This window comes from Gymnoscopelus microlampas, assembly GCF_963454915.1.
Source record: "Gymnoscopelus microlampas genome assembly, chromosome: 5".
NCBI classification, from domain to species: domain Eukaryota; kingdom Metazoa; phylum Chordata; class Actinopteri; order Myctophiformes; family Myctophidae; genus Gymnoscopelus; species Gymnoscopelus microlampas.
In genome coordinates this window covers 45,626,755-45,643,790 of record NC_139942.1, presented here as the reverse complement: position 1 = coordinate 45,643,790, position 17,036 = coordinate 45,626,755, and the positions used below count along the sequence as shown (strand labels likewise).

Genomic DNA, 17,036 nt, shown 5'->3' with positions numbered 1-17,036 from the left:
GTACGGCACCAGATCTATTGTTTGACACGGTCAATTGTTTGACATTTGTCCCAAGAAGTCACTATAGGCCGTTTGGGTATATGTAGACCGGCTATACAAGTGGCCGCACACGGCACGACCACACGTCACTTCCACCCAGCTAAAGGGAGGACAGCAGTAGCCAATGAATACGATGGGAGCCTGGTTTATGTGCAAAAGGCATACACACGTAGAATCGTGTTTATTCACATGAGGAGCGCGGTGTGATCCCGCGAATCCAGGCGAGTGCGCTGGCGCAGTGTCGCTCCCCCATGCTGTGAAAAGACCTAAAATGCTGTTGAGGCTGTTTTGGCTGGGTGTGCTGGATAGCTAATCCATGCACTGTGCTGTACGGTGCACACCCACACACTCCGAACACGAGCCGTCTGGCGGAGGCACCGGTTCGGCCCCTAGGTGTGACAGGATGGGTTATGCACTGCTGCAGCCTACTGCACTGTACACATTCTCGTCTGGTTGCCATGCTCCCTAGTTTTTCCCTGTAAAATCCTTAACTCTGGGAGTGTACACATGTAACCAAATGGACCCTTACGGGTCCATTTGGTTACATGTGTTACAAATGAACAGTGAGATTTCACTGCTCTCCTCTCTGTTTTTCCACTCACTCCCTCCTCTGTTTTTCCTCATTTTGTCCTGGACAACCCCCAGAACCCCCTTCCCTCTCTCTGGCTAAACCACTTTTTCATTCTCTACTTTCTCTGTCCCTCTATCCAACTCTCTTACCCACATTTTTTAAACAGTTAAAATCCAGAGCGCTCATTTGACTTACTGAGCGTATTAAAAAAATACTTTTGGGACCCAAATGGACCTTTTAATTTCTACACTCTCAGGAATCTCATAAAAGCATTCTCATAAATACACCCATAAATAAACACGTTTTAACTTTTATTTTACTGTGAGCTGTTTTGCCAGGGAACACGAGACCCCTGCATGCGTACCCCCCCCGCCCCCCCTCCTTGCTTTCTCTCTGTGTTATCAGTCATAAATGTACATGGGACTGGAGCCTGCAAAGCCACAGGGGGTTTTCGCAAGTTAACTTTAACATATGGCACTGTCTGAGATGTTCAATATTAACACACCGCTCTCCCCGCGTGAGAGACCAAACTTCTTACCACTCATCCAAGAGGCAGTATAGTACCCGCTTAGCCACTTTAGGGATATTGGGCCCAATTCACTAAGCTGTTTACAACCATATTTTGAGTGTAAACAGCTTTATGGTCCTAAATATGGGGGCGTGGAGCAATGCAAAGGATCTTCCACATGAACGCGCCTCTGACCTTCAGGCAAAAATGAGGAACAACTGTGATCCACACATATCAGGGATTTACAGTACACACCCCTTTGTGAATTGCACGTCGGTTTTTGCTTAGAGAAAATACAACCTCCTTTAGTCACTTTAATAACACGACCAGCTTAGTGAATCGGGCCCATTGTGCTTATGAGCTTCAAGCAGTACTACTTGTCCTATACACAGGGTCACCAGTGTTTAAATGTCTCAGTGGAAGAGTATAAGGAGACCCCTCTCCAACCACTGCAGATGTGATAGCATATTGTATTGTATTGTATTTTTGCCAGACCTGAAAGGTATGGCCTACACGAGCCTTTGTCACCAATTTGTCCATACATGGTATGTCTGGTTGTGGTTAAGTTTCTTATGCATGAATAAATAGACTTCGTGTGAAGTCTAATTTCAGAATTAGACTTCACACGACTTCACACAACACCGGCTTAGGTCTGGCACAACCAGGTCTCCTGGTCTTGTTTATTGTATACTTTAAAAAAAGGGGGGGGGGATTGAATTTGCTATTTCAATTAAGAAGCAGACCGGGAATGGATCTATCTTCTATCTTCTTCATAATAAAATCTGAACCTGATTCCACTTTTTAATCAAAAAGATATCTCACTAATAATTGTACTTACATCATGGCACGGTAAATACACAATCCTCTAAACTAACTCTCTCTCTTTCTCTCTCCTGTATGTTTTCCCTCATCAAACCACATCATTTCTTCTCATTCTCTCTTCTCTCCTCCTTCACTCCCCCCTCATTTTGCCACTTTCCCATGACAAAACCAGGGGCGGAGGATCAAATAACCGGCCTCTCTCTCCTTTCACCTGTGCTGCTGTGACTCTGGGTCCATGAAAGACGGCTTTGTCCCCCCCCCAGCCGCCCACACCCCCAGACCCCTTCATCCTCTGTGGAGGTATGTCCTGTGTGTTGTCCATACAGGAAAAGGGCTTCCCTCTGCCTGGAATTCTGGTGGCCCTGGGGAACACCAGATGAAGCCGCTGCCGTCTATAACACTTCAACAACATCTCTCTCTCTCTCTCTCTCTCTCTCTCTCTCTACCCTGACAGCCCCTCCCACCAGGCATGCTGCTGCACCATACAAGTGATTCACCAAATGTGGATTTGATAGAGCTAAAGGCTAGTGCTGTCATGGCATTCTGGAATTAGTCTCGCATAGCCAGACCAACTATTGCGCAATCTCTGAATGCTATATATATAGCAGTCCTTTAACCCTGGGTTTTCTTGTAAAAAAACAACAGACAAACAGATTCTGATTACTCTGAAGATCTTCTTTTCTCCCTTTTAATCAAAAAAGCAAACAAACAGATATGTTGTTAAGACAATGTAAATTGGCAATACTAGATGCTGTATTCGGGGTCGATGTTTCACTTTGGCTTTAAATCTATGAAAGAAATCTGTGAAAGTCTGTCAAAAGAAAAAGTAAACATGTCTTCTAATCAGAATGGGAGACTTTGGATAAGGCAGCGCTTTTTTCTCCATCTTTTTTAATAAGCCATCATTCCTGTCTGCATTTTTGTTTTTGAGAGCTTATATAATATAATAAAGGTGCTTAGATGCTAGTGATCCAGGTAGGTCCAAGTTATACTAATAAGTTTAGAGTTAGGGTCAGGGTTAGGATTAGGGTTAAGGGTTAGGGTTGTGTATAATGTGAGCTGTTTTGAGTATGAGGTAATGTCAACTTGACCTTGAACCCTCACAGTAGAGCAGATGGTCAAACGTCAACCTCTCGAGGGAAAATGTTTGAAATGTGTCAAATGTCAGTAAGATAATTATCTCTATTTAGGCAACATTTGTTTTTCATGGGTATTCAGTTGAATTCAAACTACTAATTTATAGAACATCAAATAAAAAAGGAACCGATTTTAACAAGACAATGACAATAATTTACAATGAAAATAAAAATAAACATACTTTATATACCTGTATAACTTGGCTGAAAAGTAAATAGGGCCACATATATTTACGTTCAACATTTCCCTTCAACAAAAAATGTCCCTATACAAACAAAACGTCTGCTTTTGAGGTGACCTCTTATTTCTATCCCACACTCATCATGTGCCATCGTGTACTACTTTGTAGTTTGTGAGTGTTTCCACTATTAAGGTGTCTGGAGCACAGGTGGGTTCTCTGGAGGGAATGACCCGGAATAGAACCCAGGTCAAGAGCTCCGTTTGACAGACCCACTGCAGGAGGTTGCCCCTCAAACAGAGACAAAAGGAGATGCTGTACATATACTTCATTGACCCCCCCCCCCCCCCCCCCCCCCAGGGGTCAGTACTAGGCCCCTTCCAATTTTCCCTGTATACTAAATCTCTTTGATGGAAATAGCCAATTTACAAGATCACAATACGTCGCATTGACAAAATAAATGATCAAAATCTCATAATTGTACATTAGATATAGATTCATAGCGGTTCATCGCTAATAATTATTCACTAATACTTTTCATATTGTAATAATTTCAAGTGAATTGAATTTTAGTGGAATTAAACTACTCCTCATTTGGCTGGAGACTCCCAGAAACCTCCTCCAGGACCCCTGTTGGTCCCCACTTCGAAAACCACACCTCACTGTGTAATTACATTTAGAAAAAAATGAATAACATTACAACAATAACATTCCTGTAATCTAACTATGGCCAATACTATTGGCCATGTTTACATACTGTACTGTAAGAAGCAGCCTGAGAATGGAGCAATATCATGTTAGAACCATTGGGGGAGCTAGTGTTATGTCAAACGTGCTTCCCAGAGCTTCTCTGTGGAGTGACACATTTAATTATCACCGGTAAAAAAAGAAAAGAATGATGACATCAACCGCAGCATATGGTAGATGGTATGCTAGAACGTCACATGCAGTGACAAGAGACAGGAAATGTGACAGAGTCAGACTACAGGAATCACTCAAACAAATGTACAGCAAAGGAAGATTGTCAATCACTTTAACCCATTAAGCCCGGGGACGCGTCTGTGTCATTTTTAGATTTGAGCTAAAAAACAACAACATTATTTTACACTTTGGCTATTCAAAAATAGCAGATATACAAGCTCATAGCGCGGCACCGAGTGCCGCGCTATGAGCTTGTAGATCTGCTATTTTAGTTTTTCTTTGAAAATGTGTGAAAAGGTGTGAATATTTATAATCTTTTTAAGCGAGCATTTTTAACTCAAATCTTTGCTTCTGGGGGTCCCTGGAACCAAATATTTTGAGATGGGGGTGGGCAGCCAAATACATATAATTTTGGGGGTCCTTGACAATTATGAAAACATTTGAGAACCACTGATATAGCAACATATGTTTTTTTAGAAAACTGTTGGGATTTAGAAGACAAGATTTGTAGAATCGGCTTCAGGTCGTAATGGGTTAATAATCAGCCACAGCACGATATGGGACACTAGACAGTGCAAAGACACAGGGGTAGACACAATATGAATACGGAATGGACATATGCACGTAATGTCTCGCACTGGTGAGTCACACTTTCCTTTGTATGAATGTGTCTATCATAAGACTAGCACTTCCCAGTACAATGAGTGTTGTGCCATTAATACGTATGTTGTGTTAAGTTGCTAATATTCACTAATGCCACCAAGACGAAGTCCTGACAAAAGTCAATTTATTGTACTTGGCAACGAAAGTATACTTGTGACGGTTGAAAGTGGTTAAACAAAGTGTATATGCAACCCCAAACTATTGATGAAAATGTCACAATGTTGCTCATTGTCAGTGTATACATGCAGTTCTGAGTGTTGTTGAGATGAATGACCTTTTACCCACACAGAGTGTTAAGAAGGTCAACCTTGGGCCCCTTGTGGGAAATGTTCATGCTGTTTCAGTGCCAACTTACAGTAGCTCTGCTACTGTACTCATCTTTGTTTAGTTATACGTGACCTCTCGCCCCTCTCAAAATCCTCACATGGAAGTTTACCATTGTTGTTTTTTAGATAAGATCGCATGTGGGGTTATGCAAGGTTTCTTACCTGCTGTTTGACTGATGCACTGTTGTTTATTCAGCTCCAGCAAAATAACATTATTCTACATGCCTTTTGCTCATTAAATATGAAGACAATGGTAAATAAATTGAAAGGTGAGAGTGTAAGACAGTGCAGACTTATTATACAGTAACGACTTCATCACTAAGTTAAGATTTGCACCAACATATTATTTATTGTATGCATTTTTAGTTCATGTGAAAGGTAAAAGAGATATTTCTTCAAACGTACAATTGAGGGTTGCAGAGAACAATGTTTTATGACCTGCTCATGTTAAGTTCATTTCCTTGGGCCTCTTATAACCACAAATTCAGTAGAGATGGAAATTGCTTCGACACATACAGTACAGTAACAACCCACAGTGCAACAAATAACTGAAATGTTTGTTTTTTCTTTTCTTTATTATAATATGCTGTCCAAACCACAGACTTTGGTATTTGGTATTTGACATTTAAAAAAAACTAAACTCTGTACAGCTTTCTTATGCTCAGTAGCTGTGTTTTCTGGCTTTTACTGGTGCATACTCAGATGTATACCTTCTAAGATGTTTCTCTGTCATTATCCTCGATGAACACTTTGGTCTACAGATTATTTTCATTCTGTTGCTATTGTGTTTTCATTAGAATATATGGTTCAGACTGTCTGAATCTCTTGGTCATTTAAGCCCTATTTTATACTTTTAAATCGAAAAATGATATACAAGCTCAAAATACGTTGTGAGCGTGAGCACATGTGAGCACATGTTTCAGCCTTTTACAGATTATGAAAGTAGTACAGTATGTAAGCTTTCAAATGATGGGTCATTCATTGAAATCAGAAAATATTTGAAGATTTGCTTATTTGAATGTAGTTAAACTTCTAACCAAGAAGTTAGAGAGTAAACAGCTCTCAAAGTTTGTGAAGTTAACAATGGCTTCTGTAGCTGAAACCTGAGAACAATATATCCACACACAAGCCAACAGAAACTTCAGATGTAAATGTTGGCTTTCACATGTGTGTCTCCACCCTCCAGAAGGGTGTACGCTCTGTTTACGAACTAATTTAAACAATTTAATTGATGTTAGCACATGTGGATCATTGCCGCATTACCACTTGAGTCCACTTTGTTTGATATACAGGAAAACACATTCCTGCATGTTCTGCTAGTTTTGCCTTTCTTGGTTTCTAACTTGTCCTCATTCACACCCTGTTTTTTGTCTCTGCCACACTGTTTTACAACATGTTATGAGGGGGTGAGAAAATCTCGTGAGGATTCAGCTGTTACCAGCCTGCAGGGAGACTTTATCTGTCAGGTGGAACTTTGGAGGTCTCTCAGTGGTTTGAACGAATGGTTCAACAAGTATAAATATCAAGGGCGACCCTCCCGGTTAAGCATCTGCTCTCCTCCAGGGACAAACATGAAGTTGTTCATTCTGGTGGCTCTGTTCGGGCTCAGTGTGGCCCAGCACAACCCCAACACCAAGCATGGCAGGCAGGCCATCGTCCACCTGTTTGAGTGGCGCTGGGCCGACATTGCAGCTGAGTGCGAGCGATTCCTGGCTCCCAATGGCTATGGTGGAGTTCAGGTAAATCTGATGCATGATTGGTGTGTTGAGATGGAACGACAACTATATATATATATATATATATATATATATATATATATATATATATATATTACTGTCGGGGAACTCATATAGAGATTGTCTTCAGTGTTTAAAAACAGTTTGGCAGTTTTCCCATAGTTTGAACAGTGCATTTTGTTAACATGCACCCGAGCATCCATATTCTGTGGGGAACATTAGCCAAAATAGCAGATCTACAAGCTCACAATGCAACACATTGTGAGCTTGTAGATTGGCTAAGAAATTTGGTGAAGACAGAAAAAGTGGTCAAAGTACAGTTGTAACTCAAGTCTGGTTCTCTAAGACTATACAGGGGTTTAAGTGGTTAACCCTGGCACTCCTATTTTGGTGAAATTATAGGGGAAATTTGCCTTTCTTAAATAGTATAAATATTTAGTAGAAATTCAAATAACTGATCTACAAGCTCACAACGCATCCCGATGCAACGCGTTGTGAACTTGCAAATTGGCTATTTTCCATATTCATCGTACAATATTTAGGACTTAAGTGGTGAACTAAACAGATTATTAAACAGAATATTCTAAACAGAATATTATCTGAAGAAGATTATCAGTCAGTCACTCAGTCGCTGGGCCGCGTGGCACATCTCCAGGGAACAGGGGTTATCTCACATGCTTATGTTTGTTCCTTATTTGCTGCCCAGATCTCTCCCCCCAATGAGAATATTGTGTTGAGCAACCCCTGGAGACCCTGGTGGGAAAGGTACCAGCCAGTCAGCTACAACCTGTGTTCCAGATCTGGCAGTGAGCACGAGCTCAGGGACATGATCACCAGATGCAACAATGTCGGGGTAAGCTATCAGTTGCGTGATTTAATTGATTCATTTTCTTTCGGCTAATTTCCCTCAGTGGTTGCTACAGTAAATCATCTGTTTCAATCTGGTTCTGTTTTCTGCATCTTCCTCGTTGGCCACCTGCATGTTCTCTCTCACCTGGCCTTCCTCTTCTCCTTTTACCTGGCAATTCCACCTTCAGCATCCTTCTCCAGTTTCATGACAATCCGCCATGGAGATTTTTAGGATTTGTGTGGCCTAAGGAAAGGTCATGGGGTCACTCAAATGGTCAGGGCATCATGAATAGGCTCAGCAAGTTTCATGGCAATCCTTCCATTAGACTTGTGTGTAATTGCAACTGTTAGCCCAAGGATGGCGCTAGAGGAGCTGTGGGGTCACCAACATCAGTAGGGTGCATCCTCCTGGCAGAATGACGGTGCTCAGAGAATTCCATGACAATTCAGACTGTAGTTTTAGCGATATCCATTTTGAGACCACGGTGTTGGACTGCATGCTATACAGTACCAACACTTCAGACAGCTGCCTAGGTACTGCGATTTAACAGATCAGGAATTAACCCATTTAGACCAATTACGCCAATACGTTGTTATACCTTTCAAGCTGGGAACACATCTGTGTCATTTTAGTTGTTGCTATCCTCTTTTGTCCGCTGTTGTCGGGCAGAAACCTTATCTATATCTTATATCGCCCTACTTGATCAAACTACAGTGTCACACAAAAGCAGAAAAAGTAGCAGATCTACAAGCTCAAAACGCGGCGCAGAGCGCCATGTTTTGAGCTTGTAGATCTGCTACTTTTGCTATTTTTGCATTTGAATCCTGAAAAGTAACAGTTTTGCACACATGAGGTTTCCACCCGACAGAGATGAAACATAGCAACACAACTCTTTTTGTTTTTGAAGTTTTAATGTTGATTATTTCTATACCTGCAGGTCAACATCTATGTGGATGCTGTCATCAACCACATGTGTGGAGCTGGAGGTGGAGAGGGCAAACACTCCTCATGCGGAAGCTGGTTCAGTGCCAACAGGAAGGACTTCCCCAGCATCCCCTACACCCACTGGGACTTCAACGACGGCAAGTGCAGGACCGGCAGTGGCAACATTGAGAATTATGGCGATGCCAATCAGGTACTGCATACGTGAGAGCTACTCACTGATCAATACTGTGCTGCTGATTTATTTGGAATTTATTCAACCTGATTTTGGCGACATTTGGCATGACACCAATGCGTGTTGTTGACCCGTACAGACACCACTAGGAAATAATAACTTGGCAAAAACTCTCAAAATTATGTTGTAGATTCTGTGTGGAGTTCGCGTGTTCTCCCCATGTCCCCTAGGGTAGGTACCCTCACAAAAAACATGCAGTAATCCTGGTCTCTATACTGCCTCCCCCTGGTCAGCCGGGGCGCCTGATGGAGGGGAAAGGAACTGGTTGGAATAACGTGTTCCTTCCACGCGCTACGTCCAACCGTGGAAACTCCCCCCTGTCAGGTGATAAGAAGGCTTGCTACTGTAGCTCCTCATGCATTGAAGGAGGCATGGGTTCAGTTCTAGGCTCTCCCTAGGCTGGCAGAGGGAGAGTAGCGCCCAGGATTACATAGGCAATTAGCACTGGGTGAAAAAATGGGTTACAAAATCGTGGGATAAAAACTAAAACAAAATAAATAAATATGTTGTAGAATACAGAGTACAGTAAAGCAGAATTCTCTCCAACAGTGTTAGCGAATTAGTCCATGCCTATTTCAGACCACAGTGTGCTTCTGCTTGGCTGCCACATGTCTCGCTGCACAGCAGCAGCGAAAGCAGATTGAACTTTTCTGAACTTTGCCACACCACTTTTTTCTAGCTCCACCTCCTGCCGCATCGGGGAAAGCGGCGGTCGCACCACGCCATAGATAGACAATGCGTGAAACCTTGCCGCTTTCTCAGAACGCAGACGTGTAACATCGCTGCTGTTGTGAATTCGGCGTAAACCTTTCCGGCTTCCTTCCTGAGGTTCGTGACTGCCGTCTGGTGGGTCTGCTGGACCTGGCCCTGGAGAAGGACTACGTGAGGGGCAAGGTGGCGGACTTCATGAACAAGCTGATCGACATGGGCGTGGCTGGATTCAGAGTGGACGCCTGCAAGCACATGTGGCCTGGTGATCTGGGCGCCGTGTATGGCCGCCTCCACAACCTCAACAGCAAATGGTTCCCAGGTGGTTCCCGGCCCTTCATCTTCCAGGAGGTAGGCTGATGTCGAGGTTTTACGAATAGGGTTGGTTTTATTACAGTTTTTGGGCTTATGGTTACATTGTAGCTTCAAAGGGAAAATAACACAAATGATGATCATGCTAAAGCTTTGTGACTCCCGTCTTGTTTTTCTCCCAAGGTTATTGACCTTGGTGGCGAGCCCATCAGCGCTAACCAGTACTTCCATCTGGGAAGGGTGACAGAGTTTAAATATGGTGCCAGACTGGGAGGAATTTTCCGCAAATGGAATGGTGACAAGCTGTCTTACACCAAGTATGTCTGTTTATCAGTTTATCTGTACATACATATATTTGGTTTTCATTCCCAATGAATGACATTATCTAGCTGTACTTACAACTAATAATAAGCAACTACTGATGCCTCCCTGTGAGAACATCATTCAAGTTTTCCTCACATGGATCTATAACATTTGAATGAACAAATTAATTTATTTGGTTATAAAAGGAAAGAGCACATGAGCCCTTCCTTTATTCCTGGCTTTACTCAGGAGATTAAACTATTAATGTCTCATCCAGGAACTGGGGTGAGGGATGGGGCTTCATGTCCAACGGCAACGCGCTGGTGTTCGTCGACAACCATGACAACCAGAGAGGCCACGGCGCCGGCGGCGCCTCTATCGTCACCTTCTGGGACCCAAAGCTCTATAAAATGGCTGCCGCCTACATGCTGGCCCACCCATACGGAGTGACCAGAGTGATGTCCAGCTTCCGCTGGAACCGCCATATTGTGAACGGAAAGGTGCTGTAGATATTCACGTTTTATTTATTTATCAACCCATTAAGGGAACACATCTGTGTCATTTTTTGATTGCTTTGGCTATTAAAAAAATCACACCCTGTGTGAAGGAAGCGGTGCTTTTGATGAGTTTATTTAATTGGGCTATATATGTACTAGAGAAACAATGTTAAATCCCTGTAAATGTATTCCAAAAATGTGTTTTACTAAACTCTGCCTCCTGGTGGCTGCACACTGCGTGTGCCGTGCTCAAACATACATACATACATACATACACACAGACACGGTCAAACGTAGAGCGGTTGGCACCGCTAAAAATAGCAGATATACAAGCTCATAGCGCGGCACCGAGTGCCGCGCTATGAGCTTGTAGATCTGCTATTTTATTTCGTATATGACAAAACTAAAAATAAACTCTTACCCATCATTTCCCTCTACACCAGCAGTTATCGGCCACTGGAGTACTGTGGTGGTGTTTACCTGCAGAAACACACTACCATCTCGCTGTATTTGGGTGTTTTCACTGTTTGATTTGGTAGACGGGGACGTATTTGGGGAACCAAACCAACCAAAAATAGGGCGAGAGGGCAATGTGTTTCTGCAGGTAAACAGTGGCTGATGACTGCTGGTAAATAGAGGGAAATGATGGGGAAAATATATTGTTTTGTTCTATGGTGTATAACACAGAAAACGAATAAAAAGTAAATAATACAACCACAAATAAAAGTATTTGTGAACTACAGTGTCACCCCCCCCCCCAACAAAGTAAAACTGTGATTGTAAAATATGGATAATAATTTTGTTGGGAGTTCGTAAATTCATTCATACACTTTTTCATACACTTTTCTCAATTAACCCGTTAATTCAATCATTCATTCAGAGAGTACAGAGTCACTCACTCTTGCACACCTTTTGTGAATCAATCGATCATTGTGCCTCTATAGGATCAGAATGACTGGATGGGGCCTCCAGCCCACGGTGACGGCAGCACCAAGCCTGTTCCTATCAACCCTGACCAGACCTGTGGAGACGGCTGGGTGTGTGAGCACAGATGGCGTCAGATCAAGTGAGTCCTTAGAACAGGGGTTTCTCAAACTTTGACATCTTTGACCCCCCTTAAAGCTGCAACTTTTTTTTTTTTATCAATCAAATGTAATTTTGTCCAATCTGTATGGTAGAGTATGTCAATATGTCTCCCTGCACTTCTATTGAGACATTTAGATCGTGACAAAGGTCATGTCTCACCTAGACACAGGATCCGACACAGAATTTGACCTTATATGGTCAAGATTCAATGTACAGTATCCCCTGAGCAAGCAGACAGGCTCTATTAGCTCAATGGTAAAACAAATGTCAGCACTTGCGCAGGAAACCGGAAAATGCAGTTTCTGGTGTGTGAAGTATTCTACTATAGACAACTTATCTGACTGTATCTGACTTGCTCTGAATTCCAAGTAGAATAACACAAATGTAAGACAAACTGTTCCTTCCTGGAACTTGTTGAACTCATGATTAATACTTTCCTCAAAGTGCTGAATGCTGAATTCTTTCCAACATGCAGTCCTTGCTCTGTACAATCCAATCCAATAATACAGTACACTGTGTGATTGATTGATTGTTTTGTTTTTTGCCCCCTCAGGAACATGGCCATTTTCCGTAATGTGGTCAACGGACAGCCCCACTCCAACTGGTGGGACAACAAGAGCAACCAGGTTGCCTTTGGACGTGGTAACCGTGGTTTCATCGTCTTCAACAACGACGACTGGTGAGGACAATTGATTTTACAGCAGCTTTAGCTATCCTGAAATGGATTTTTGGAAGTGACAATTTCATTTGATTATCCCATTAAGACCTGAAGCCGATTCTACAAATGTCTTCTAAATCCGAAAAAACGTATGTTTCTATATCAGTGGTTCTCAAACCTTTTCATGTCAAGGACCCCAAAATGATATGTATATGGCCGCCGACCCCCATCTCAAAATATTGTGTTCCAGGGACCCCCAGAGGCAAAGATTTGAGTTAAGATATTCGCTTTAAAAGAATATATATATTGAAAGATTTGCACACATTTTCAACTTTTTTCAAAAATAGCAGTTCTATCTGCTATTTTTGAATAGCCAAAGTGTAAAATAATGCTTTTTAGCTCAAACCAAAAAGTGACACAGATGCGTTCCAGGTCTTAATGGGTTCAATAATATTCACTTTAATTAAAGGCACAAATAAGGCGTTGTCCTATGACACATACTGTGAAGACATAGTGCAGAAATTTAAATTATATATGGTGCATTTCTACAGCGCCTTTCTCCACAGCACTTACAGTACAGAGTGCATTACATTCACCTATTCATTCACACATCCATTCACACACTGACGGCGGAGGAAACCATGCAAGGCACCAACCTGCTCATCGGGGCTGGTTAGTGGTTAAGTGCCTTGCTCAAGAATCGGGAACCTTCCGATGCCAAAACTGCCGCTGTACTCAAGCCCCCAGAACCCAGTGCTTGCATTGAAGCGAAATGGACATGCTGGCCATTCGTAGGTACTGCAGCTTAAACGGACGGGGCCACTGCAAATGTACGAGCGAAAACGGTTTCGACCAATGGGATTGACTCACGAGCTTGCGCACAAGCTTGCGCACGGGGCCGCGCACCTCTGTGACGTAAAACGCGTCACTTCTGTGACGCAGAACGTATCACAGTGGCCCCAAATAGGCTACGCCCATCACACTTTACAACCCGGAAGAAGGGGTGAATTCGCTTCATGCGCTGGGTGAGCAACTCAATGCAAGTGGATGGGAGGCGATATCCGGTGCCCTCTCTATTATTTTTAACTCTATGGCTGTACTCCCTGAGCCTCTTAATCAATTCAATCCGGGAAAGCATCTGTCATTTTAGATGTCTTTCGCTATTCAAAAATAGCAGATATACAAGCTCATAGCGCGGCACCGAGTGCCGCGCTATGAGCTAGTAGATCTGCTATTTTTGAAAAATCGTAAAAATGTGTGCAAATCTTTGAATATATATATTTTTAAAGCAAACATTTGGAGTTACCAATGTTAGCTGAAAAAAAAAAATTCAAAGATTTGCACAAATTTTCGCGATAAAAATAAAAGAGCAGATCTACAAGCTCATAGTGCACTCGGTGCCACGCTATGAGCTTGTAGATCTGCTATTTTTGAATAGCCAAAGTATAAAATAATGGTTATAGCTCTAGTTATAGATCTAAAATGACACAGATGCGTTCCCGGATTGAATGGGTCAATCAATTAATTGATTAATTTGTGACATTTGTTTCACCCCTATTGTCCCGTGACACCCTCAGGGACCTGGACGTGACTCTGAACACCGGAATGCCTGGTGGCACCTACTGTGACGTCATCTCCGGCCAGAAGGACGGAGGCAGGTGCACTGGAAAGCAGATCGGCGTCGGGGGTGATGGCCGCGCCCACTTCAAGATCAGCAACAGAGAGGAAGATTCCTGTGGCAATTCATGCCGACTCCAAGCTGTAAATGGTTAAATGCACACTTCAGCTTGCAATAAAACTCCATCTGTAAATTTGAACTTTGCGGACTGTCTTTATAGATTTTTACCAACTTCACAATAGTTGGTACTTTTAGGAAGACTCAAGCTTTTTAATTGGTCAGTATCATGAGCTTAAGGTTTTGGATGAACCGACAAACCTGGGTGATGTAGAATTTATGAAGTAATACTTATTTAATATTAATTACAATTTACAATTTAGGCATTTGGCAGACACTTAATCCAGAGCGATTTACAGTGAGCACAGACAACACAAGGTAATACAACAAATGTGTAGAAATAGTAATCTAGGATCATAAGTAAACCAAGATCCAATCATCAGTCTAGCAGTAGAATATCCCAACAAAAATAATAATCTGTACATTGAAACTACACAATAATATGTATACATCTTCTTTTTAAGCTTAGTTTTTAATTGGGTTTTAGGCTGGACAAGAACAGAAAAGACCTTTAAACCTAAACAGTTAAAATAAGGAGATACAAGGTTTCTGCACAACAGTAACGTTATGTTAACAACGCCCTTTATACTTCATATGACGAACAGTGAAAATATCCAACAAGCTCACAACACATCACATCATGATATGTCGTAGATCTGCTGTTTTAACAATTTCTGAACAATTCTGAAAATGTTTGAATATTTATGTCAAAATTCTGCTGAACAATTGTGTTTTGAAAAATGTTCGCCACTTAACGAGATGCACCAAAATAGGGACAATGCTCGGTGGAATGGATCAGCTGTTTAATCAGTCAGCATTATGCATTCACGTTGGCTCCATGCTTTAATCTCACCGAACACACGTGAGACCTTCTCTGACATCTGGCATGAAGGTCCAACGTTCATCATCCTCATCTGCCAAGCCCCCCTGCGGAGGAGAGCGAAGCCTTTCGACACGGCCATGAACGCGCCTGCTGCCCATCAACACACAGAGAGAGAGAGAGAGAGAGAGAGAGAGAGAGAGAGAGAGAGAGAGAGAGAGAGAGAGAGAGAGAGAGAGAGAGAGAGAGAGAGAGAGAGATGGAGGAATGAGGGGAGGAGGAAGGTATGGAGGGGAGGTACTGTAGAGTGATGGATGAAAGGTGGGATGGAGTGGAGTGGAGTCTATCAAATGGGTCTAATGATATCAAAATGGAATCCTTGAAATGTAAAAGTTTGAGAATCACTGAACTATATATTATATTTATTATATTGGAACACCAATCTACCAATCTAAAGTTAAAAAAATAATTTAAAAAACTCCTCAGTGTTAATTTAACTCTGAGAGTGAAGACCAACGCATCTGTGTCACTTAAGATTTCTTTGGCTATTCAAAAATAGCAGATATACAAGCTCGAGCTTGTAGATCTGCTATTTTTGAATAATCTTGAACATTTTTTTTTTTTTTCCAAAAAACTGTTAGGATTTAGAAAACATTTTTAAGAATCGGCCTCAGGTCTTAATGGGTTAATACAGACCTGTAAGCGTTTGGACCCCTGGTGGAGTAGTTCACCCAAAACATTACTTATTTTCTATCAATTACACACCCCATGAAGTATTGAATTCATGGAGATTTTTACAGTTTTTGTCGCATTCCTAAGCCAATAATTTGATTACCGGCAGAAAGATGCTAATGCATCCGGTGGGAGACTCAAAGGAGACTCTTTGTTTGAGTCTCCCACCGGAGAGACCGCCGGTCATCAAGTTATTGGCTTAGGAATGCGACAAAAACAAAAAAATCGTCATGAATTCAATGCTTCATGGGGTGTGTAATTGATAGAATTTAATGGAATGGAGTCCAAGGAGCCAGAGGCATTATTTGTGTCTAATCTATATTCCCTCGTACGACGGTGGTGAACACCGGCGTAGCCTATAGTACATAACAACGTATAATTGGTCTTTTAGTGAGATGAAGATATGAAGGGACAGTATGGGAAGGTAATAGGTATACAGGGGGAGAACGCATGCTGACAATTCCTCAATCAGAACACATCCCCAGCCTCTCTAATGGGCACAGAGCCACACAGGATGCTTGCTCCCTTGGAGGTCACACATGGATCACATGAAAGGATGCAGGTTATGCAGCACACCGACACCATTACATAAGTTCCCACCTTCTCATGCGTGTACGGTACCGTATTGTGCATGGTTATGTTTGTAGCCTATTACTGCTGGAGACTTTCTTCAACGTTATACAGAAGAACCAAGTTAGTATTGTGAAACTAAACTCCATGGCATTGGCCAACCACTGGTTAGGAATGTACTACATATAAAAAATAAATAAATGCAATTATTATTAGATTGTAGTTGTTGTTATTATTATAATATTCAGAATGCAGTTGTACAGTAGCTCAGCCAACATGTTAGTAAGTAGTGATTCTTCAGTGATCACATCTGCATAGTTAGACCAAAAGCTCCTCAATCAATGGATTTTCATGTTGTTTACATCATCAGCTCTGTAAATTAATTCACTTTGCATGTCTTGGATATTCAGCAAATAAACACAACATTTGTTGTTGGACACTGATCCACAGCCCCTTGCATGTTACATTTTCCAGTATGAATAATCTCAGTAGAACAGGGGTCTTCAACAGGGGGTCCGGGACCCCTAGGGGGTCCTCAGAGCTACTACAGAGTGTCCGCCAAATCTTTGTGTGATATTTCTTTTTTTTTACCTTAACCACTTGAACCCTAGCATCCCCTTTTCTGAGGAGAACTTTAGCCAAAAATAGCAGATCTACAAGCTCTCAACGCCTCGCGCTGCGAGGCGT

The 17,036-nt window shown here is 42.1% G+C and overlaps 1 protein-coding gene across 1 annotated transcript; it reads left to right on the top strand.

Moving 5' to 3' along the window:
- Window positions 1-6,585: 6,585 nt before the first annotated feature.
- Window positions 6,586-14,257, top strand: LOC311045812 (alpha-amylase-like; the record flags this gene model as incomplete). The annotated part of the gene is given in 10 exon segments (XM_084057870.1): window positions 6,586-6,904; window positions 7,608-7,754; window positions 8,689-8,886; window positions 9,757-9,987; window positions 10,132-10,265; window positions 10,529-10,751; window positions 11,693-11,814; window positions 12,388-12,513; window positions 14,070-14,225; window positions 14,227-14,257. Coding segments are annotated over 10 exon segments (1,536 nt in total). The 5' UTR covers window positions 6,586-6,736.
- Between the last annotated feature and the right edge of the window lie 2,779 nt (window positions 14,258-17,036).